The sequence below is a fragment of the Epinephelus moara genome, chromosome 13, assembly GCF_006386435.1.
Source record: "Epinephelus moara isolate mb chromosome 13, YSFRI_EMoa_1.0, whole genome shotgun sequence".
Taxonomy (NCBI): domain Eukaryota; kingdom Metazoa; phylum Chordata; class Actinopteri; order Perciformes; family Serranidae; genus Epinephelus; species Epinephelus moara.
This window is the reverse complement of record NC_065518.1, coordinates 11,937,529-11,963,262: the sequence shown is the minus strand read 5'-3', so window position 1 is coordinate 11,963,262 and position 25,734 is coordinate 11,937,529. Positions and strand designations below refer to the sequence as shown.

General features: G+C 42.1%; 1 protein-coding gene and 1 non-coding gene across 2 annotated transcripts in view; both read left to right on the top strand.

The window, feature by feature from the left end:
• Positions 1 to 20,289, top strand: part of mta3 (metastasis associated 1 family, member 3) — a 41,552-nt gene extending 21,263 nt beyond the window's left edge. Inside the window, exons 13-19 of the mRNA XM_050060178.1 lie at positions 3,933 to 4,090; positions 9,344 to 9,566; positions 11,241 to 11,333; positions 11,461 to 11,622; positions 12,188 to 12,219; positions 12,302 to 12,420; positions 20,095 to 20,289. Of these exons, the coding sequence (XP_049916135.1) occupies positions 3,933 to 4,090; positions 9,344 to 9,566; positions 11,241 to 11,333; positions 11,461 to 11,622; positions 12,188 to 12,219; positions 12,302 to 12,420; positions 20,095 to 20,266 (959 nt within the window). The 3' untranslated portion in view covers positions 20,267 to 20,289. The remainder of the gene's footprint in view (positions 1 to 3,932; positions 4,091 to 9,343; positions 9,567 to 11,240; positions 11,334 to 11,460; positions 11,623 to 12,187; positions 12,220 to 12,301; positions 12,421 to 20,094) is intronic.
• Positions 20,290 to 25,135: 4,846 nt separating this feature from the next.
• On the top strand, positions 25,136 to 25,229 carry trnai-uau (transfer RNA isoleucine (anticodon UAU)). The gene is made up of 2 exons: positions 25,136 to 25,173; positions 25,194 to 25,229. It is a non-coding gene; the product is annotated as a tRNA-Ile (tRNA).
• Positions 25,230 to 25,734: the final 505 nt, after the last annotated feature.

The following is a 25,734-nucleotide window of genomic DNA, read 5'->3' as shown; positions in this document are numbered from 1 at the left end:
GAGCAAGAGATCGTGAGTGCGTGTTTCAGCATGGCAAGTGTGAAATTGAATCACAAGGGCAGTGAACATGGGTCAGTTAGAAATGAATGGTGTACAAATGCAGTGTGTTACTCAGCTAAAGGATTCATTTTCACTATCGAGCTCCTCTGACTCTGGAAGAAACGAGCTCCTTTTCATTTTCCCCACCACTGCGTGTCTTATTTATCTTGACAGCCGTTACTAATGCAGTGATCAATATCTCACTTCATTTTCAATTCTGCCTTTCGATTCCTGTAAGCAAGGTCTGGGACCTACTATGCTACTGGGGCTAACGAGCTAACAGTTATTTTCACAAGGTGATGTCTTCAGAGTGCCAAAATATTTAATTTACGGTGATATACTGCAGAGAAAAGTGCAAAGCTGCAAACAAAGAATACAGCAGCATAAATCAATCTCACTTTCTTACACTTAATTGTACGTAGATGGAATTTTATGGATAAAGTTGCCATTTTTGTCCATCAATTTAGACTCCATGACCCATAAGTCACTGAATGGTATTTTCTACCTTGAACGCAAAACTGGTTTGCTGCCTGAAGAAATGTGCCGAAGAGCTAGCACTCGCCAGCGTCATAAAGGGAAACTTCTCTATTTTTTAACTTTGGCCCTTTTTTTCCTTCTCGTTGTGTCTGACTATTGGAAACCGTTTTTTAAATTGCTCTAGTATTGAAAGAGAGCAGCAAAACAGGCTGCACTGTAATCCCTGTGGGCAACTATGCGCCGTCAGTTTACGTCCACTAAAAGTGTTTGTTTTTGTCACAGACAGGCTCAGATTGTCATTACAAGTGTCTGATAACATTGTAGAATGGACCGTTAACACTTTCCCAGCCAGAGTATTATTTTTAAGTTGCCAGCCACTGCCAGCACTATGTGCCATTTTGGGAATCAGCATATGAGAAGTGTTCACACTGTTATATACTATATTATATTATACTGAGACATTTTTATAAGATAATACATAATTATTTCATGACATTTTTATGGTGTATTACACTATATTTTTATGACTTTTTTTATTTCATTTTTATGGCATACTATCGACATCAACTGTGATATACTACCTAATATTCATATTACGTTCTAGTTTTCCACCTTTTAGTCTAATACATTTAAAAGTAATGAAATAGAGACAGTGTGGTGTTTGACGCTGATTGTACCCACAGCAGTTGAGTAACAGTTGGGTCATGGTCCAAAAGTGGGTCTCGGGTCCATTCTGTATGGATCGCATGTGACCTGCAAACGAGTGAAGTTTGTAAAGACACACAACAGTGGATTTCCAGCACAAGCTTTTATTTTAAAGTGCCGTTTCCAGCTGTGGAGTGAGTGAATAAAAGACAGCGACTTAACACTTTCCCCGCCAGAGTATTATTATTAAGTTGCCAGCCACCGCCAGCACTAAGTGTAATTTTGGGAATCAGCATATGAGGAAAAGTGCTCACACTATGGTTCTAGTTTTCCACCTTTTAGTCTAGTACATTTAAAAGTAATGAAATAGAGACAGTGTGGTGTTTGACACTGATTGTACCCACAGCAGTCGAGTAACAGGTGGGTCATGGTCCAAAAGAGGGTCTCGGGTACATTCCGTATGGATCGCATGTGACCCGCAAACGTGTGAAGTTTGTAAAGACACACTTTATTTTGAAGTACAGTGAATTTCCAGCACAAGCTTTTATTTTTAAGCGCTGTTTCCAGCTGTGGAGTGAGTGAATAAAAGACAGCTACTTAACACTTTCCCCGCCAGAGTATTATTTTGAAGTTGCCAGCCACCACCAGCATTTTTGATCATATTCACTTATCTTTGAAGACCCACAGAATAATTTGTTCTATGAATATGTTAACAGTATATACAGGAAACTTAAGAGGAGACCTTCTGTTTTTAAACACAGAAAACGTTTTATTCTATCTTATTTCATTTCTTCTAATTTGTGCGTTTTCATAACAAAAAACATTTCAGACAAACAGCTGAGAAAAATGCATTTGTCAAAGAATGTCATTTTCAAGTATAAAATCAATTTCACATTTACAGTTGTTTCCCTCATTTCCTTGCGTCAATTCAAATTGTATAAATGAAAATAATAATGCTAATAATGAGGCATAGCGGAACATGTTGCCACGTTCAGAGATCGTTCAGTGTTCTGTTGTCTCCCACTCCTCTGTGGTTGTCCGTGTGTCACTGTCTCTGTCATGGAGATCCCGTTTCGTTCCACCAAACTTGTTTGCTTCTTCGTCCAAATCGGATTCAGAATGTCGATCAAAACAGGAGTTGTCGGAGTCTGAGTCCATCAACATCTCCACGTCTTGCGCAACCGTAAACTTTTCCATCGTCGCTGGTTGTGCAGTTTACAAGCTGCTACATTTCTGTAAACAAACAATCTTCTTCTGGTTTCCAGCGGATCTTTTTTGTTTGTTTTTGGACACGGCAGTGCTGTTCTATTTGACAAGATGTGTAACAGCGCCCCCTATCTTATAACAGTAAAAACATGGATTGCCGGAATATCTCATCAATGGCGGGGAAGCATTGTGTCATTAATGTCAGAAAATCTTGGCAATGGCGGGGAAAGTGTTGAGAAATAAAATGTTTTTCCTTACCTTTCACTCATCTGGTCTGTTTGTAACCAAATGTTGGTTGGGGAGACGTCTTGTAATGAAATCTCACAAGAGGTGACTTACTGCAGTGAAAAAAAAAACAGTGGAAATGTTAGTCAGAGTTCAGGAGTGCTGGGAAGACTTTGTTGTGTTGAAGGACTGAATGTGTAGCTTAGAGTGATCAAGATTTTCAGTGTCATGGCTGTATATTAACCTAATTTTGACAATATGGAAAAGTCTGTGAGGTTTCAGGAGGAGACTTCTCCTTGATCAGGACTTGGTTGCACACAATAACAAACAGACCGGATCAGTGAAGGGTATGGAAAACTGTTTCATATTTCTTTAGGTTTTTTCCATACACTTAGAATAACAATCTGAGTCTGACAGTGGTAAAATCAAGCAGTTTAACTGGCGGTGCAAAGTTGCCTGTTGGGATTACATTGCAGCCTGTTTTGCTGCTGCAGCTGCAGCCCTTTTGCTCTTGGTGGAAACGGGGCTTTATTCCTACATAAAATCTACCTCTGCACAGGACCACATTCATACTTACCTTTATATTCCCCTTAAAGCTTTCATATTTAGATAAAGATTATTTTGAAAAGGTCTTTAAATGCATTAAATTCAAGTGTCTGGTAGATAGTTTAGTTTATTAGACACTAATGTTCAAATTAGTAGAAGCTAAACTGCGCAGAACAACATTAGATTCACAAAATATCTCTGAATTTATGACAGAAAGTCACTGATTTTTGCTTTCAACACATTGTGGTTTCATTTCTTGCTCAAATAAAACTGGTTTCAGGATTTCACAAGAAGCAGAATGGATAAGCGACAGCAGCAAAATTCAAACTGTAACCAGTCCTGCTTTATACGTTACTATATCCTGCCTACTTATATATTTGTGCGACATCTCTGCAGATGTTAAACTCACTAAAGGTGCTAATTAGACGCTGACACAGGAGTCCCTTAACACTCCCACAAAAAAATTCCCAATTCAAGGAAAGAGACTCCCTGACCTTTTTTATTTTTGATTCTCGTCCCGCCTGCTCCCATTGACTTTAATCCTGTCCCATGATGAATAGTGAAATTGACTCCCATCCCGCGGGAATCCCGAAAAATGTTAGTCTCTAGCACTAATCTCATCAGTCAACAGCAGACCGGACATGTAGTGTGAATTGGACTGATGTAGACATCGATAAAATCATTAGGGAGAGACTTGAGGCAGCGGAAGTAGAGATCAATATGCTGAGTGTCTTTAAACCAGTTTTCTCCTGCAATGCTTCTAACCTTCAGTAATGCGTTTTGTGCATTAACAGCCATGCAGTCGGCCCAGTGGTACTCATGGGGGCCTCCGAACATGCAGTGCCGCCTGTGCGTTTCCTGCTGGATGTACTGGAAGAAGTATGGAGGCCTGAAGATGCCGAGCAGAGCAGAGGGCCCAGAGGAGAGGACCTCCCCAAGTCCAGCAACCAATGTAAGCTCAGTCAGATTTAAAGCACATGGGGTGTGGGGGCGGAGAAAGGAGAATCTGATGAAATCAGTGTCGACGGTTTCTTAAGACTTGTTTAAAGCTGGGGTCGGCAGAAATCTGGAAATGGCAAACAAAAAATAGCATAATTTGAAAATACTCCCTCTTCTTGCAGCTTCCACCTCCCTGTCCTAAGCCCCTCCCACCAAACGATCACAGGCATATGCACACGCTTCATAGAGTAAACTGGTGTTTCCCATAAACTGATTATTTAATCCTATTTCATTATAGAGTTGCCTGCAGGTTATTCACTCAGCCCCTTCTTACCCAATTCACTCTCTCTGCTTATCAGACAGTAAAATGAGAAACGAATTAGCTAGCCACCCCACAGTCCCTCCACCTCACTCCTCGCTGCTCTGTACAGCGAGCTCTGGAGATGGACCTTCGGTTGGCGGCTGTTGAGGCTCAAGTTAAGCCAGCGCAACCCCCCAGTGCGGGGTGTCACGGTGGGCTGGTGGCCAGAGTTAGCGCTGGGTCAACCTTTGTAACAGCAGCAACAGAAAGTTTGCTGATCTGGCAGGGAGTCAGGGATGTCCGGTTCGATCAGAGTTGGGGTTTGCGCTGGCTAGATTCGGGTTTCTGAGGCTGCTGACTGGGGGTCCACCTCCAGAGCTCCTGCCCGCACTCCTCCTGACGAAATATGTAGTGGCGGAGAGTGAGGCAGAGGACACACTGGGTGTTTCTCAAAGTCAAGGATCCGAAGAATCCTCCAGAGGCAAGGCAGAGTAAGTGGAGTAATGAAGTAAAGACAACAGCTGAAAAATGTTCTTAATTATCATTTACAGTATGAACACACACAGAATCACTCTGTCATTTCAAAGTGGTCCATATTTTCTGTGTGTCACCACACACTGCTACAGTAATATGATCTGAAACAGCTGACCCGCTGCCTGTACATGATACTGCTGTGAAATCTTCTGAAATAAGTTAACCTCAAAACAAATGAGTGATGCTTTGACCTGCGGGATATTCTAATGTCTTTACTGTGGCCGTTCTCACCACGATTCCCCCGAAAAATACACAAATTGAAACCAAAAGAATGAGAGCAGTTATCATGTCGTAATGACGTGACTCGAGGAGACATTAATCAAAATAAATGACATATTTATCTAAATCCTGCCGAGCTCCACTGCTGCAGGTTTCCTTGACGAGGCCCCGTCCTCACTTCCAGCAAATTGTGTGCAAAGCATTGTGGGGACTTTATACCCGCTGAAGATCCACACATGCATCCTTGGAATTTCTCTGAAAGAAGGACTCAGATTCAGAAGGATCCTTGACATTGGAACAGTCCTTCGGCGGGGTTCGATGACATACCGTCCTTGACATTCGGCCGTTTTAGGATCCTTCCTTGACTTTGAGAAACACCCACTGTGAGTCAAGGCTCTAGCTAACTTTAGCTACATGAACATGAACTTGAAGTTGCGTCCGTGAGGCTGTGAGTTGCTCGGTGGTGTATGAAGTTGTTGTCAATGCTGAAATAGCAACTCTCTCTGTAGGATTCTCCACCATTGAATAAGGCTTTCAGCAAAGGGACGTGCATCTGCATTTGTAGAACAGTCAATAGGAACGCCCTCACGGCCTGGACTTTCTCAACAGCGAAGAGGAGGTGCACAACTCAAGTTTTCTCTCAGTCCACTTGAATTACAATATAGTCAAGGTTTATTGTGGGATTTTTGCCAAAATGAACCTGCCTACATTGGCTTTAAAATCACCTCATCTCGTACCGATTTGCTCATTTCTCAAAATATTGTTCTAGAGAAGCTTTTATAAAGCATAGAATAAAATCTGAATCCGCTCCGCTGCAGCTTTGTAAAGTTTAACATCCACAGTATACAAGTGATGTTCTGAGCTGTCAGCTTTAATTATTCAGTGAGCTCAAAACATCACTTACTGTATCTCACATATTAGCTGTTAATACATTCACACATCTTCCGCTTTTATTGTGTGGATTCAAGTGAGAAAACAGACCAGTTAAAACATTTAGTTTCTATATATCTACAGATCATAGTGGAAACTGTGTCCTGTTTTTCATTGTAGCTGTCATTAAAAGGCCAAACAGCTGCCACACTGTAGTTCACCTCTTTTCATGCTGATGTAAATCATATTCCTGAGGGATTTCTACAAATAAATATGCTGTGTTTTTGTTTCCAATGACAGCATTTGTTTTCTAGAGGTCTGTTTTTGGTCTACAAGTTATTCTTGTAAGGGATTTATTTGCACAGGATGTAGTATGACCTCCATGTTCGCCCTGTTTCTGTGCAGGTGCAATTAATAACGCGAGTGGTGGCTGTGTTTAATTAAAGCATCCCTGTGAAATGTTAGTGAGCCTGCATGCACAACACCACAACCTGGATTGCAGCAGCCATCATTAACATTATTCATTACATCTGTGCTCTTCCTGCCATGAAAAAAAAAAAGACGACGAATTGAGCTAACTTTTTTCCCACTAGATGTACACTTATCTGCCAGTTATCTAATGCAGCCTAATATAATGGCCCTGCAATAAATCCCACCGTCGTGAAGGTTATAATCAGTTTTTGTTTTAAGTGTTTTTAATAAGGCGCTGATTCAACTTTATGGTCATTTTGGAGGCTGTAATTATCCTCATTGACATAAACAGGGTGGACGAAATATTAGAATCACCTCTCAGGGCAACAACAGCACCGCAAACTGCAGCCTCCAACATCATCATACAGTCGGGTCAGCACCTTCCTAAATATGTATTAACCTTCACGGAGGCATGATTTATTGATGTATTCGACTGGATTAGTTTGAGGTAGGTGTCTTGTAATACACTGGGAACTTGCTGTATTTTCATTAATTTTTAATTTAAAGTGTTGGTGTTTTGTTCATGTAAACAGGCGTCTCTATGGGGTGATGACATTTGTTATTGAGTATAGCATGTAGGTAAAAAAAAACAGGAAGTAGCCTGGAAGTTGACTCTGATGTGGTGTTAGCACCTGTTTTTTAAAGTTGTAAATCCCCTGAAAACTTTGTTTCAAATCTGAAGTATTTTTGATAGTAATTATTTGCAGGGCGCCAACATTACATTTAAAATTTGAGCCACTAAAGATAAGCTGGAGCCTATCCCAGCTGACATTTGGCGAGAGGCGGGGTACACCCTGGACAGGTCGCCAGACTATCACAGGGCTGACACATAAGCCCTTTTTAAATAGGAATTGTGCAAATTTGCAGGAAAGCCCAATCAGTCTTCTTTCAGCATTAGCAGTATAAAAACAAAATCGGGGAGTGCAGCAAAATGCCGCCTGCCTACTTTTGTTCATACAGAATGCGCCTTTTTCGGGGCAATGGGGGCGTGAGCAAGTAACAAAATGTGTAGCTCAGCGTGTGACGTAAACAGTGACGTGGGAGGGAAGCCACGGCTTGTCAGTCCTTCGGTGATTCTCTCGTAAGTCGGCCCGTTCTTCACCGTCCCTGACGGTTAATGGCCTCTTCGTTTGCAAGGGCAAGGAGGGTGCACAATTCTTTGTCTCCCCAGTTGCTCATCTTTACAGTGTCTGTCAGGTTTGCGTTTCCCTCTTGCTACTAGCTGCTGATTCCTGCTATCAGCTGTTTCCTGTTTATCCACCGCCAGTGGGTCGCATGTGCGGCGTCATCAACAGCTCCTCCCACAAGTCATCAACAGCCCCTCCTGTGGCGGAAGGGCGCCTCGTTCTTTCTAAACCAAAAAGGTTCCGCCAGTATGACTACCCCTATGTGGTGGAAAATTGGGCACCTCAGATCAACTCGCCAATCCGGCTGTGTGTGTCTAAACGCTCGCAGCTTGCCGGCAAAACGGCCCAACATTCGCCGAAAATCTGGCAGTGTAAAAAGGGCTATAGAGACAGACCATTTGCACTCACATTCACACCTACAGACAATTTAGAGTCACCAGTTAACCTGCATGTCCTTGGACTGTGGGAGGAAGCTGGAGTACCCAGAGAAAACCCACGCTGACATGGGTAGAACATGCAAACTCCATGTAAACTCCAACATGTCAAATGAGATTAAATAAACTAATGATATTAATAGAAAATTAGAGGGATAGGGATTGTAATGATGCCTTTCGAGTCATAAACACACATTAATCATATAAAGACACAAGGCTGTGCTGTCTTAAAACTACTGAGCCCTTTGACAGGCGACACCTTTCCCTAACGTACCTTAAGCTGCCTCTTAATCCCACACTCACCCAAGCAGAGAGCAGACTCCACACTGGAGGGCTCCCCAGGAACCAGGGACCCTCTTGCTGTGAGGTGACAATGCTAACCACTGCATCACCACGCCGCCACATTTGCTCATTTGATCTGTAATAGTTAAAAAATGCGAGCATCTTCAGTGTGGTACAGTGTCAACTGAGCTGACTTTACCTGTACATACAGACAATGAAACTACATCACATTTGATATGGTTATAGTCAGAGAGTTTCTCAGCGAACCTATTATGAAAAACTTTTTTTTTTTTTTTTTTTTAAATCTCAGTAGGACTTGTTTGGTGATGCCAAATATTCAAGTTTCAGTTTCACCTTTTTTCTGTTTCCACTATGAAAAGTTGTGGATGGTACCAATGGAACTGTTCCGTACCGTCCCCATGTTTGGTCCCCCCTCTGTTGGGGTACCTAGCACACAGATCTGGTAACCACTGTTCATACTGTGGAGAGTTTTATTAGTAAACTGTAACTATGAAATGAGAGGATGATTTGCTGTCCATGGAGAGAGACTCTCACTGCAGCCTGTTCTATTTTGTTTGAAAATGTCGGCGTGCAGACTCGTTCTGTGGACGATAAACGAGGTGCAGACTTGCATCTGTGTCACCGGTAATGAGGAAATACAGTGAGTGCTGGACGGAGCAGTGAGTGACAACAACCCCGCCCACATTTAAGAGCACTGTTTGTGATGGAAACTCTAGGGTCTAGGTACCATGTCTGTTTGTGATGGAAACTCTAGGGTCTAGGTACCATGTCTGAAGGGTTACTTTAAGTGTTTGGTGGAGACGTGGCTTATGTGCAGGCAGTATTTGAGCCAGGATTTGTGACCAAAAAACAGCTATCACAGCTGTTCCAGTTCAAGCAGAAAATAGTATGTTGCTGGGCGACATCACTCACAGTAAGAAGCTGATGGAGAAGAGATTTCATGTCCTTTTAAAAGCAGTTTTCAAAACTCCTAAAATGCCTTCTCTGTGTCCCTCCTTCCCTCCCAGGAGCCTCGCTCGCGGGGTCACGCTCCTCGCCAGTCCAACCACATGGTGCCGATGCGAAACAGCGGCAGCCCCAAGTCCTCCATGAAGACCAAGCAGGCTTTCCTGCTGCAGGCCACCCGCCTCACCAAGCTGGCCCGGCACATGTGCCGTGACATCATCAGGCTGCGCCGTGCTGCGCGCCGGCCCTTTGTCCCCATTAACTGTGGGGCCATAAAGGCAGAGTGTAAGAGCTCTTTCAATTCCTCCTAACTTCTGCCACATGGACACACACACCTGCAGACAAAAACATACACACACAAACACACACACAGTCACCACCCTTCCTCACCCTGACTGCCCCACCATCAACCCCCCATCTCTGCCCTCTCTGCCCCCTCCGTCTGTCTCTCTTTCTGTTTTTATTATTATTGTTATTATTATTATTTTGGTTTTTGTATTCTCCCACCCCCTGTTTCCAATAAAGACTGCCTGTCCTCATAACTATGAGTTCTGATCATCTTTTCATTCGTGTTTTTATTTTTTTTAATTCTTTTATCTGTTGTGGTTCTTGAAAGCCTCTGTTGGAATTAAACACAAAGATTTATTGGTGAAACAGGGCGATTCAACACGAGCACGCCTGCACACACTTTGAAGACACACACACACACACGCATAATAACTGACTCTGCTCCTGTCATTAACGAGTAGACTGTAATCCAATAGAGCCCATACTCTAGTCTGAGCCGTGTACTTGCTGACGTTAGATGTAGAGAAAATGTATTTTACTAAGAGAAGCTCTATTTTGCACGGCGCCCCTGGTACAGGCGTGCCCACTCTGTGCCGTCACGGCAGAACGAGTTGTCTCAGCCACGAATGTTCATTGTAAATACTGAACCTCAGCCTCAGTGTGTTTGCCATCACCATTTTTTAAAACAATTCTGTTCCTTCTCGCGCACACGTTTTTCCTCATGCTGTTGATCATGTGTGTTTCTGTGAGACAAAATGAACTGTGTGTGGGGTTGACGAAGAGCTTCAGACACATTTGGACTGATAAAACTTTAAGGGAGGGAGGTTGAAGCTGAAGTAAGGACCTTTTTTTGTTTTATAACTAGCTGCTCTTGACTTCTATGCTGCTACACTGCGTCTCCCGCTAGATCAGGCTTACGCATTCGAACTCATCGACAGGACCAATGTCCCTCGCCCATACCATCCACTCAGATGTTCTCCTGTGTTCCAATCATGCAATATTCATATGAATCCATCATGTTGCCTCTCCTCGCTCGTAAATCCTGCACACAGGATTTGCCATATCTCCCCCCTCGTCTTCATTTTCTAACTGTTGCAATATTCTCATCTCATCTTCTACCTCTTTTTGCTCTTTTTTTTTCATCACTGTGTGGATGTGAGAGTAGACCTCCAATAAAGTCACACCTGAAAGCATCTCTTCCGAGTCCTTGTGCTTCATGTGTCCCGTGTTATCTGTCCATCAACTCCACCACACTCAGAGGAACCCATAAAGACCCGCCTCCCCCTCTCCTCCTTCTCCTCCTCCTCCCAGCATGGAGTCAACCTTCAGTGCCTGCTGTCATAATACCTCCATATTTTAATGTATGTGTCTTTACAGTTTGTTTTTCTGTGTCTGTGCATGTGAAGCATGTACTTACATCTGTATGTGCATGTGGGTAGAGATTATTTTAAGTGGACATGTAAGTCACCACATTGACACAGAGATTTGCAAACTCGCATCGACTCCTGCATCATTCATTTTAAACAAGAGAGGTTATTTTTAGTCACATGAAACATTTTGACAGACCTCCAACAGTTAGGGCTGATGTTATACACAACTTGACTCAGTAGGCAGAGGGAGCAATCTGAGAGACACTGCTTTGTAAAATGTGTGTGTGTGTGTTTGGTTTAGACATGTTAAGGGTGTCGGAAGGGCAGGGGACTCGCCTACCCAAAACCAGAGCCGCCCAAAGGAGCACTCTCACCAGTGTTCTCCAGTTTCTAGGTAAATCAACACTGAGCACTGAAACTGTGCCGAGTAACCGTGTCAGATCAAAGGAATATAAATCAAAGTTATTCAGATGGTCTGTAGGAGCCAGTTGATGCAGCTCCAGCTGTGGTGTCTCTTCCAGAGTCTCGTCCGGCCGCCCACGCCCCGCGCTCCCACCGCACCGCGGGCCTGCAGACGCCTCCACCTCGACGCCTCCTCTCCTCTCTCCCACACGGCCCCCACGGCATGCTGGGAAAACGCAGCTACCATCACCACAGCAGGGCTGAGCCGGACAGGCGCGCAGGTACAAGCACGGACACATTTCTTTAGAAGCAAAAAAAAACAACTTATTCCAACTTATTTTTCAGTAAGAGTGTTATTGCTTTACTTAATCCGGCCTGGAAGCAAAAAGTTGTACTTGTTTACATCTGCTAAACCCCCCAAAAACTGGACTAAGCATCCCGTCTTGCTTTTTAACTGAGTTACGTATGATGTGAGTGAGCCTTGGGGACCAAACAATGTTGCTATCCAATGTCCTTGTCGTCCTTTTGCTTGATAAAATCAAATTAGTGGAAATAACACCCGGACCTGATAACCCTTTCTGCCATTTCTTATCTAAACTAGCTCGTTGGAGAGAATGACAACTAATTCTAATGAAAACGAATCAGCAGATGGGGGTCATTTGGATAATTTGGATGGTTCAACTTCAGTCTGACACTTTGTTTTTTATTGGTAACTTCACTATTTTTACTGACATTGAAACACAGTCATTTTGTTGCACCACTAGGAAAAGCAATAAACCAATCAATACTATTCACAAGTGACAGATTCCCTCACGCATACTCTGCAACTTTCCCCTGTGTCTGCAGATAACCCAGGTACAACAGGTGGACCCCTCCTGGTAGGTGCCTTATACTCCCCTTTAACAAGCACTGCACGTGTGTATCAACCTTTATTGTATTAATCTAATTGTCTATTTGCAGCATAACGGCCGCAGCAGCAGCTCCGGAAACACCCGAGGCGGAGTGATGATCCGCAAGAGACGCCCCAACTGGATTGATGCTCCTGATGACAGCTTCTTCCTTGTCACCCGGGAGACCAGGTAAGCAAAGGTGACACTTTTCCGACCTCTGATTGGCTGACTGTGTGCATGTGATGGAGAAAGCAAGTGATGCTTAGAGTCGACAGTATATAGGAGGAATTGAGCTGTGACCGAAAAGATGTTACTTACATAACATGCACACAGACACACACGTATGCGCCTGAAGTTACGCTGACCCATTGAGTTGAAACAGCGTGGCGTCTGGGAAGCCTGCAGAGTTCAAATCCATAAAACTGATTTGAATAAAAGTGTTTATTTTCATCAAAACAAATGAAGAAATTCAGATATTTTGATCAGAGGGAAAATTAATCTTAGAGGAAAAGCTGCTATCCAAGACATTGCGGTCATTTTCACTGGTTCTCTGGGAATTTGGGGATTTTAGCAACCTTGGGGAATTCAAATTTTACACTTAACCCTTTTTCTTGTCTGATTCCAGTCAAATTCTGCTGGATTTAGTCATGCCTATTTTGCAGTTGGGCTGGCTCCTCTGTGCGGAGTTTGCATGTTCTCTGCATGGGTACTCCAGCTTCCTCCCACAGTCCAAAGGTCAATTGGTGACTCTAAATTATTCCGTAGGTGTGAATGTGAGAGTGAATGGTTGTCTGTCTCTATGTGTCAGCCCTGTGATAGTCTGGTGACCTGTCCAGGGTGTACCCCGTCTCTCGCCGAATGTCAGCTGGGATAGGCTCCAACTCCCCCCCCCCGCGACCCCTAACAGGATAAGCAGTTACAAAACATGAATGAATTAATTATTTTTAAGGTTCAGTGTGTGGAATTTAGGCAAAAATAGAATTTACTACAATGAGTATGTTTTCTTTACTGTATAATCTCCCGAAAATAAGAATCCTGCTTTCGGTACCTTAGAATGAGCCGTTTATATCTACACAGGGAGCAGGTCCTCGTCTAAGGAGCCCACCATGTTGCACCGCCATATTTCTACGCTAGGCCATAAAGTGTTTTACCACGTAAAGTCACCAACTCTGTTTGTTTTGGAAAGAAAGAGACCTCTGCAGATAATTTGTCTCGCAGTAAAAACCTCCTGATCGTCTGGAACGTCTGGATACAGTTGGCAGGTGTAGTTTGGTAGAAAGAAAATAGTTCCTACATGAAGCTGCTCACAACAAGGTCTGTGGATTATCTTGAGTAACCGGGTCATGATTTCTGGAAAGAGACATTGCTGTTGGGTTTGTCAAATTTATTTTCTCAGTGCTTTGAGCACCACAAGCCGAGTGCCATCTAGTTCTGTTATATTCCAGAGAAGGCAGACATCTCTACGGCTGATATCTGCTACACTCAGCAACTCACACCAAAACTATCTAGACTGATAAATAGCACTACAGGTAAGAGGAAAAATATGTATTTTTGAATAACGGGTGAACTGTCCCTTTAAATGGTGCATTTTTAGCAATACTTTAGTTTTTTCAAGACTCAAATAAAATTAAATGACATTAGTGGCAAAGTGTAAATATTTCACTTAAATTAAAATGAAATAAACTGATTATCTCCTCCATAAATAAGATTGTAATTGATTTTTTTTACCCCGTAAACTTGCTTCAGACTGTAATACAGGTGTACAATTTAAAAAAAACCCCAACTGATCCAAATGTCTCGAAAACAAACACCTGATTCTCTTTGCACACATTTTGTCGTACACATGATTGATTAAACATGCATTCATGTTTCACACGCAGACAATCACTCTATTTATTTTTCTCACACACACATAGACACACACTCTCTCACACACACATACACATATGCACATAGTGAGTCAATGTTTGCATGTCTGTATGTGAGAAAGAGAGATGTTCTTCCATTAGGCCTGTGTCTAAATGAGCCATGGCACCCGGCCCTCCGATCACCAGGGCTAAAATTAGAGCAGCTAACTGGTGCAGACAGACCAGTGCGGAGCCAGGCAGCGCTGGGCCCTGAGTGGAAATATCATTACCACATTAACCATGGCTGCGCTCGTATGGATCACTCACTTACCACCAATATCAACATGTGTGCTTGTGTGTGAGAGAGATGTCGTCCTGAATACTGTCCCTTTATTATATTATGCTGTGTTTCTCCCTCCTTGCAGAGCCAATTAATGCTTTTCTGAATAAAAGACATTAATAGATACGCTCTGAAAGGCTGCTGCTCATGAGAGATGATCGGAAGTTTCATTTTCTTTCTCTCCTCCATCTCTTTCTCCCACTCTTTCTCTCGCTCTGTGTGATGGAGAAGGCAGTGTTTCACAGAGCAGAGAGGAGTGGGAGATCACTCCCACTTATTCAGGGAGGCAAGAGAGACAAATAGAGACAGGAAGGGAGAGAGAAATTAGCACTTTTCTTATCATAGGTTACACACAATTTAAACCGCTATGCACAACAAAAATAAGATACTTAAGGGGGGTTTAGTTGTGTGGTGGTGTGTCTGTGTCACTCTGCAGTTACACCTCCAAAACACTAGTTGGCGGCGGAGGTTCCTGTGAAGTGCTGTAAAGTTTAATTGATTCAAAACACACTTAAAACACACATTAAACACACATTAAACATGGCTTAATAGAGACCATTTCAAACACAAGTACACAAATCAGCTTCACTCTAACTCGCAGCATTCACAGACAAACACTTGTCTTTATCTGGACACATTTTCCCCACAAATACAACATGCTAACGTTATTAGCACAAGCCTATGGCATTTTACATTGTATAAATTAGGCTAGCAGCTAGCTGACTTCCCTCTACTCCTATGAAGCCAGGGACAACAGTAACATTTAACAAAGGTAACGTTACATAATTCAGCTCCATTACAACTCACAAGGTTCACTGACAAAACAACTGTCTTATACTAAACACATTTTCCAAACAAATACAACATGCTAACGTTATTAGCACAAGTCTAACGTTATGGCATTTTACATTGTATAAATTAGCCTAGCTATTAGCAGAGATTTCCTCTGCTCATATGAAGCCAGGATAAATCACACACAAGACTTAAAATGTTATTTTTGTGGAGGCTTTATTGTCTTCATAATTTATTGTTTCTTATCTGTGAAATTAAAGTAAATAAAAGCTTTGTTTCCACTGAGGGAAATGGTTTCAGCTTAAAGAAATAGACAGGAGGTCTGCGTCGCCGCGACATGTGGTTACATTTCTAGGGAGGTCCATGTCAGGCTATGGTGTAGGTACGGTGACGATTCAACACAGAGGTATAAATTCCGCCTAAGAATGAAACCTAATTTTATGGCAGCCCTTCTAATAGTTGTGTCGAGACAAGGGATGTCAACAGTTTACCGCTAGTTGGTTAATCGCAGAGAATATTTTCAACTGCGTGTCGGTCTATAGGTTAATTTTGCTGCTCTTCAGTTAACTGCACTGTGCACCACCTGGGTCAGGTGGGAGACAGACGGCTGGCTGGCCACTTAAAAATAAGGAAACACAGTGCCCACTGCCGACGCCCTGGTCTCCACTCGTTAGCTAGCCTAAGGGGCCGTACACATGCGGCGTTTTTCTGCCCTTAAATTTGTTGTTTTTAATGTAAATGTATGGCAGGCGCACTCAAACGCTAGAGCGATGCTTTTGTGGCGCGCACACGTTCCCAAGCGCCTAGTTTTCAGGACACGGTAGCTGCGCTCTGAGATAAACCCAGTTCAACTTTTGGAACGACAGATATCTTTCCCTTCTTCTGTAAATATTCAGTCTGATAAATACGGAAATGTTGATCATGTTAGTGCAGGGCTACCCAGAGCTTTACATCTGTCCCACAGACGATAGGCCTACACACTTATAAACAGCTCCTGGAAGAAGATCAGCTCTGCACTCAGGATTTCAGGTAAATAGGCTATACGATGCTTGTTAATGCTCCTTAGCAACCTCAGATGCAACCTGCCGCCACGGTCCTGAAAGCTGGCACAAAAAAGCACAAATGTAGCGCCTGACCTCGCATTTTCCAGGCGGTTAAAGACGCAGCATGTGTACGGCCCCTAACACTGCACTGCGCTCCAACCTGGTCAGGCGGGAGCAAGCTAGCAGCGCCACTCATTCATCATTTACCACTAGTAGCACCATTGCGAGCCATCAGTGTTGCTGTGGAAACATTGTACCCACCCTTTGGGCTCCTCTTAGACTCCCCTGGAGGGTTGGATCACAGAATTTGAGGAATGAAAATAGTCCCCCAAAGTTAAATAGGTGATCACGGCCCTGCATTGTATCATTGGTACCTTTACTTTAAGATTCTGCGTACTTCTTCCACAGCTGCACCTAGCGTAAAATACAGAGAATTCAAAATTAGTCAGAGAAATAACAGGACAAAGCATCAGAAATGGTGAATATTAGAAAACAGACTGAGAGAAAGTGAAACAGAAATGTAAATGAGACAGCTTGATGTGTTTGAGCATGGATTTACATGTTTGCTCTCCTCCTCCCGACGGCCAGCTGAACAGACAAACCGCAGAGCTTTAGATAATGTGCCACCAGAGCTAAATCTGCTCTCTGGTTCATATTCTGCGTTAAATCTAAGTAACATCACGTATGTCGTGCTGTGTAATAACAAGTCTCAGGGTTCATTGTACTTGAAAAATGTGTGTGTGGATGCACGGCTACGGCATGCAATTTCAGGCCTATTTACTATACTTGGATGCACAAGCACATAATGTGCGCAGATTCTTCATGAGTACTCCAGCGCTCATTTTATCAACAGCAGGGATCTGGAGGGGAGTGATGTATTTCCCTGTTCCCAACACGAGAGAAACATCCTCGGTGCTGCTGAGAGCAGCAAAAGACGAAGAAAAGACAAGGGCTGTGCCGCGCATTACGTCTGAAAGTGTTTTTCTTGACCGCCTGAAGGGAACCATGAATCAACTGTATGTTCTGGTTATGTATCTCGTATTTGTCTGAAAATATTCCATTAGTATTGTGTCCAACACTTGTGAGTGTGCCCCATTGCCTTGTAGTTTAGTGCCGCTATTTGCTGTGGGCTGTTAAAAAAGCCTTCCTGTCACAGCACAAAGCCCAGTGCAGTGCAGTCTGGAAATTACCAGCGAGCTCCTTTATAAGTCTGAAGATCCTGCAGAGAAGTCTCTTTTATTCTGTAACAGATATATTCTGCTCACAATAAATGCTGCACTTTGAATCCTCTTGAAATGAGAAAAAAGTGGGTATTTGTAATTACTTTCTCAGCAGCCGAGAATCTCAACTTGATGCCCCTAAACTGAGCATTTCTCCTTTATTAGCTTCTTCATTTTATGTCTTGAATGAATCAGTTATTGCTGGTGAGGCTTTACACTTACACCTTGTGCAAAGCTGTTGCTTGTTAGATGCACTGAAAACAGTCACAGATGGGAGACACTGCCGAAATCAAAGATTGAATAACAACAACATTTTCACAACCAAACAATAAAGTGATTAATTACCTAGGTGCAGTAGCATGCAGCGTTGTCAAACTGCTGGTAAACCATTAGCATACATGACAAATAATCTCTTTCATAAAGCCCAAAGCCAAATTCATCATTGTTTCCACGTGTTGGCAGCCTTTTAACTGCACACTGTTCTCACAGCATCGAGCCTGTGGTCAGCTCCGTATAAATAATGTATTCAGACAAACATTATCCGCGGGCATGGCTACTGAAACATAAAGATACAGTCATGGGTTACTGGCTTCTAACGAGTGTATTGTTTAAAGAGACAGTCCATCCCAAAATCAATAATACATAGTATTTCGTCTGACCTTTAATGCCGTTTATTAGTCTAGATTGTTTTGGTGTGAGTTGCCAAGTGTTGGAGATAAGCCGCAGAGATGTCTGTCTTCTCTCCAATATAATAGAACTAGATGGCACTCGGCTTGTGGTGCTCAAACAACACATCCTAACTCCGACCACATATCAACGTTTGGTCATGGACCTTCCATGTCCACATACAACATGTAAGGTACCCTGGGACACCATGTCAAGTTCTGCCTGTTACATGCATTGTCTTCTTTCAAGATACACTTCTGTTTTCACAGGAAATTTAACGTTTACAGTCTCTTTCAAAATAAACGCACTACATCGCTACAACACCGCGAATTGACGTTTTTTTTCCTCCAACAACGAACGTATGTGGTTGGGTTTAGGAAAAAATAACAGGCTTTGGCTTTAAAATCTAAGCGAACACTGCTCTCCCAGGTGACGGTTGTTGTTTGTTCGACCCATTCACCCCACTCGGACTTTTGCCACCTTAACCTTTGTTCTTGTCCCGCTGTGTTTCTTCCTGATGCCGCCGAGCGCCATTAAACTATACCAGCGACCACCTGCGTATCATGCTAACGTTAAAGGACAGCTTTTTCGTCAGTGTCTGACACCACAAGTCACTGCCCAAGCGCCGGCTTTCGACAACTTGGGATTAAGACGGGGTTTGACAAACTCAACAGCAATAGCCATGTTTCCATCAGCCTGTTTAGATGCGCATCTAGAAGTATCGCATCGGAAAATTATGATGGAAACGCCAAAATTCGAATTAAAATCCCGTGATTCGCACAACCTAAAATACACTTGCTTTAGCCGGGTTTTGGTTGATTCGAAAAAATGTTGATTCGTTTAGCCGGGTTTTGGTTGATTCGAAAAAATGTTGATTCGCAAAACGAGGGATGGAAACAGTTATGGTCGAATTAAGTCTGACGTAGCGCACCTCTCTCCGTGGTGATATCCACACTCCGGGTCGGGAGGCAGTAATGNAGGATTCATATTTCTTTTAATGCACATTTCCCAATGATTCGAATCACTTTTGGATGGAAACATAGCCAATGTCTCTTCCCAGAAATCATAACCTGGTTACTCAAGATAATCCACAGACCTTGTTGTGAGCAGTTTCATATAGGAACTATTTTCTTTCTACCAAACTACACCAACCTTATCACCGCACAGAAGGAAGCGTGCATCTACTCATGAACGAGAGGCTCGTGGGTGTAACAGCATGAGATGTAAAGATTAATGGTGTCCTCCTCTGCTGAGCTGTAACGTTAGCTAGCGCAGTGGTGCTAGGTGAGCTAGCAGTAGATATTTGAGAGAAGGCAGATGTCTCCATGGCAACTCACACCAAGATAATTTAGATTAAAAAATAGCACTACATGTAAGAGGGAAAAAAATTGCTTCTTGCTGAGAGTTAGACGGTCTCTTGTATCGATACACTAAATACGAAGCTACAACCTGCAGCTGGTTAGCTTAGCTTAGCTTAGCTTAGCACAAAGACTGGAAGCGGGGGGAACAGTTAGCCTGGCTCTGTCAAAAGAAACAAAATAATCAGAACAAAATTATTTGTACGACTAATTTTAATTGACAAAACAATCTCACCACAAGGCGTGTTTAGTAACTGTTCTGGAGCTTTATTCAACCACACTCCTCCTCAGCAGACGGAGTTGCCTGGCTGTAATTGTAATTGTAGATTCAATTTCCTTTTTCCGTGAGCACTTTAAGGACTTCTTCGACCATGGTGGCTTAAAAATTGAGATGAAAAAAAGTCATTCCTGACCTTGGAAACAGTAGTCGGGCGGACTGGTGATTTATTTTGTCTACTACTGTTACTGCTGCCGTTACTGACTACTGTTTCCAAGGTAATGATTGTGCTTTCTGTCTGGATTTTTTTAACCAACATTATCTTGGCATAAGTGTATCTTCTTCTGCACTTATGTCCTGTCTCGTCTTCACTGCTCCAGGAGGGCCAGACGGATGCTGTCCCGCTCCCAGCTGAGGCACGCTTGTCGGCAGCCATGCGAGCAGATCACTCTGCGCAGGGTCACCCAGGGCCCGCCACAGGGGCTCGTCCTCGCCCCTCCACACCCTCACCCCAGCCTGAGGATGCGAGGCCCCATCGTCATCCATGACTGACGGGACACCGGACCCTCTGACACCACTGCTGCATACACACCAACAAATTTTCGCCTCCTTTTCTCTCATTAAAGGAACACTTCACCCACAAAATGACCGTTTGTATATCAACCACTCATCCAGTGTTGCGTTGAATTTGCAAAGGGGACTCTGTTTTTCTCGCATTTCTCCATGGTGAGCAATTGACGTACAGAGGGGCCACATTTAACAACAGCAAAACTATATCAAATCATCTGTTTACAAACTCACAAAACTCGTGCAGCCGTATGCTTGGTACTTCCCAAGCACATGTATTTTTATTTAAACCTTACCATTTAAAACTGAACTGGAAGTGAAACTCGAGTATGCCCTCTTCAAAGCCAAACTCCACTGACAAAAAACATTAAGTTTACATCACTGAGCTGCTGGTCTACCCCTGCCTCGATCAGTTTGTCTTTGTTATTGTGTGAGTTTGGTGACATAAAGGGTAAGTTCAGATTCATCAAATTCACACAATAACACAAGCAAACTAACTGCTGATCACCACAGAAGACAATGAATATAAAGGGACACTTTGCTTTTATTGAACCAGCTGTGTGGCATCGCAGTGTGTGCAGATGAACGCTGTTTGGCCGGTGCCAGCACCTGGACCTCCGCCGCCAGACGGGCAGGGATCTCTGGGTGAAATCAAACAACATTCATGTGATGACACAGAGCTGGTTGAATATCAGCAAAGTTTCCCTGCTTCCCTTCACTGGTTCCTGTACAGCAGGGTCGGTCTTTGTTTCACTGTTATAATCATTACAAAGCAAAAGCAGCATGTGTATACATTCAGTAGGCTATATCTTCAGTAGCTAGCTAGCTAACCCTCTCCAGATAACGAGTATCATTAATACACGTGTCCCAGGCACAACATTTAGCTCCAAATCCAAAAACCAGCCTGAACATGAAAGAAATCTGAAACAAATGAGCACAGCTGTGTTGTTGTCGGACCCTGATGCTAAGTTATGATTGGCCAGTCTGCGTCCGGGGGCGGGACACAGTGAAGGGTCAATTAGGAAGCACTGCATACAACAAGCTGTGTGAGAGTATTTAAAGCATGCTGCTAAACGTGGCCCCCTATGACTTCAATTCATCGAGAATTTTCTGCGGGTTTGAGTCTTCCTTCCCCGCAGAGGGATGCGACAAAAACAACATTTTTCTTCACAAATTCAGCGTAACACAGGGTGAGTAATTGATATACAAATAATCATTTTGTGGGTGAAGTGTTCCTTTAAAGTCCTTGATTCCTTAAAATGCAGTTATAATCCCAAACACTTAAAGAAGCTGTCTAACTGTTTGGCAACAGAAGGATGTCATGAGCCGTGATGCAATAGAAAAAACACCTGAGGTGACTGCAAGTGCTGCCTGTCTTAAATCCTGGGAATGTGTTTGTATGTGTAAATAATGTATTTGGGTGCATGCGAGTGTGCAATAGAGTGTGTGTGTGTGTGTGCGTGTGTGTGTGAGATCATGCCAACAACACATGAGACAGTGCGTTGACGTGTGCTGTTCTTGGTTTTTATGGATGGAGGACATAACGACAGAACTTTGTGTGACTTTTTTTGTGTTGATGGTGAATCATTGTGAAGTTTTATCAGTTTGTATGAAGTTATTTTGGGAGCAGGGTCGGGGTGGGGGCATGGGGCTGGATTAGGGTGTGGGTGGGAAGGGGTGGGATTGTTGGGGACTAAGGTTCTTTTACCATAAGAGAAGAGGCAAATGTCCAACGCTGACGTTAAAAAGAAAATGCACTACACGAAGACTGAACCAGAGGCCTTCTTGGAAAGAAAATGGCCGCTTTAAATTGTGTTTCACCTGCAGTTCTTCACGCTCCTCTTGAAGTTTAAATCTGGAGCAGATGACCTGGAGACATCCCTAAAAGCTGTCATGGTCTGAAAACATCACAAGGCAATTAATAGAGAGCCAGCTTACATTAAACAGCAAAAGCCTCCCTCATGAACCAGTGTATAATATATTGTATATCTCATTACAGCACTGTAAATCTACTCATCCTATTTCTATGGCCGACTGTACCTACCTAGCCCTAACATGGGTACTAAAGCACTTCCTTTGCAACAGAAAAGGGCATGGATCTGTCATCTTCTCCTCAAGGCTGTGATGTACCGGCAACATTTTGGGGCGAAAACATACGAGCAACTGTTTGCCAACGTTTCATTCATTGTTCTTTAAAGCCAACAGTCAAGTTTATCCTGTTTTCTCTCCCTCCCATGGTGCCAGAGGACGTCGCCTCACTAAGTTGCCAGTGAACCCATCCAGCCTTCAGGTGTGTTTATTCATGGGTTTTAATAACTGGCATCGCCGCCGCATGTCTTTGAGGTGTGAGCCTCCGCTGATGATTTCTTCTCTTTCATTCAGAATGTTTATGTTAGTGTTTCCTGTATGTCATGTGTTGAATTATGAATATGCTGAGAACAATAATAAAAAACAACAACACGATGCTGGATTATGGCGTCCAGTCTCAGTGAGTCATTTCATGGTGTTATATCCTGACAGCCTGCCCTGTCTCCCAGCCTCCTACTCCGTCTCTCTGTGTTGCTGTGGAGGGGGAGTGTAATGGATGGGGCCTGGTACACACTGCGGCCTGTGTGAGGATCTCGTAAAATACCCCCACAAAATATGGTAATTTGACACAGTGATGAGGAATGAGGAGTGCTCTCTGGATATAAATCATGTTCTTGGAGGCTTACAGCCTGCCTCAAGGGGTGTGTGTGTGTGTGTGTGTGTGTGTGTGTGTTCAGAGAGGTTTTGTTTTTCTGCAGCTGTAAAGAATGTGCGTACAGTCAGCTGTTGCAACCCCTGTGATTTTTGTTGTTGATTTTTTACTGAGGTACATTTACTGTCAACTGCTGCATTGCTATTTATGGTTAAATCAATTTCCCAGTTTATTTACACAAAAAGTTAAGTTTTAATTTATTTATGTTTTTGCCAGTGTGAAACAATATTGAGGACACAAATCACCTAAAATAAATATATAAATAAATGTTGAAATATATACTGGGATAAGTAAATAAATGATTAAATAAATAAATGTATTTAAAAAATACAGGAATAAATAAATACAGAAATAGATAAAAATAAATAAATGCTTGAATGAAGAAAAGAAAAAATGTTGAAAGAAATGCAAATTAAATAAATAAATAAACAAAGCAATAAATACATATTCAAATAAATACATAAATGTATAAATAAAAAACAATAAAACAATGTGAAATAAATACATAAATAAATACATGTTCAAATAAATAAATAATTGTAATTATAATAATTAAAACAATCAAAATGTTAAAATAAATACAGAAATAAATAAATGTATGAATTAAAAATCAATAATGAAAAATGTGAATTAAATACAGAAATAAATAAATAAAGCAATTTTTTAAATAACACACAAATAAATAAATGTTCACATAAATACAGAACAAAATGTATAAATAAAAAAATAAAACAATAACTAAATGTGAAGTAAATGCAGAAATAAATAATCAAATGAATAAATAAATGTTAAAATAAATGCATAAATAAAGAAATAATAAATGTTGAAATAAATATGCAAATAAATAGATAAATAAATAAATAAAAGTTGGTAATTAAACTTTTTATTTACTTAAATCTTTATTTCTGTGTCTTTATATTAATGAGGTAGGAGGTCCACGTGTATGCATTTATTTCATCTTTTATTTATTTATTTCCATATTTATTTATTACTAAATTTATTTATACAGTTATTCATTATTTATTGTGCATGTATGTCAGTGTGCTGTGTACGTGTGTCATATATTATGACCAGAGGGATGTGCAGGTATGTATGAGCAGGAGGAAGCAAGATAAATAAATACATAAATTGTAATTATAATAATATTGATAAGCATGTGTCATCACTGAACATAGAAATCTGCTGCCTTCAGGTGCTGTTAATATTAGAATTATGACACAAGTATATTAGAAGAATATAAACTTGTATGAAGCACTGACATTTCCTTAGCAGACAGAGCACTGAAGCTATAAAGCCTACTAAAGGTGAGAACGAGACATTTTACAGAATTTGGATTTAATATTTCACACTTTAATAAACTCAAACATACATTATGCGTAAATGGTAAGGTACGTGAACATACATTTTTTCTTAATGGCTTAAATCACAAAAATAAAAGTTAAATTACCATTGATAGCTCTTCTCTGTGTGCGTAAAGTGGAAATTTAAAACTTTTTTTTACCTTATATTTTCCAGTTTCTTTATACTTCTCAGTTTTTCATTTTTATCTTTGATTTACACATCTTGCTTTTCTTGTAAATTGAGTTTGCAGCTTATTAAAACGGACGTAAAATACTATTAAGATGATGTTGAGTCATTTTTAATGGCAGATTATTCAATTTTATTTTCCTTTTTGTCAGATGTCTTGATACACCAATTAGAGTTGTTGAAATCTTCAGAATATTTACTAAAAAAGACTCAAGGACTACGTGTCATGTATATAAACTTCATTATTATTAGTTTTCTGTCAACTACTACTCACACAGTCCACAGGAAATTATTTGTATTGAATTGTTTGACAAGAAAACGCTATAAACACACACGTCACAATGGCTCCCGTTCAGCTTGAAAGTCGGAGCTTTGTGAGAGGCACTTGAACGCAGCACGTCGTCTGCTGGACTCCGTGAGACCACCGGGGTCCCGGGAAGTTCATCACCGGGTCTCCGTCACCTCCACCGGTCTCCACGACGACGCTTAGTCAAAAATGGAGGCGGAAATAAACAAACAAACGATGTTTGTACGACACGTGCGCTCGTGTCTTTCTTAAACCGACTTCCTGGCCGTTAACCGCCGAAGCTCCAGTGGCGCAATCGGTTAGCGCGCGGTACTTATATGACAGTATGCAGCAGAGCAATGCCGAGGTTGTGAGTTCGAGCCTCACCTGGAGCAGAGTTTTTAGATTAACCCCTCACCTGGTGACAACCAAGCAAATCCTCCGCCGCGTGAGAGGGGGACTTCCTGTACTGCGCAGTAACGACGTCATACAGTAATCCCCCTCCATAACAGCTGTGGTATATTCAGGTTCTACTCAAACTGTACAGCCTCACCACAAAGCGCTGATGTCTTGCTTCCTGCTGACAGGTGTGTTTCCTCGAAGAAGGCAAAATGAAGTATCTGGAATACAGTCTGTGCATCACTCAATACAAAGCTGAACTGGCATATAATGGCAAACTGTTCACGCCAATCAACTTTTGTTCTTTAAACACACAGAAATAAGTACAGAAAGATAAATAAAATATAAACTAGTCCATACCCATTGGTAGCTTTGTCACCTTCTACCTATGCCAATCCTCAATGCATATGTGCAGTTTCACATAGATTGACCATGTCAGTGAGTAGAAAAACATGGGACAGACAGAATGACTGACTGACAGAATGACACACTGACAGTTTC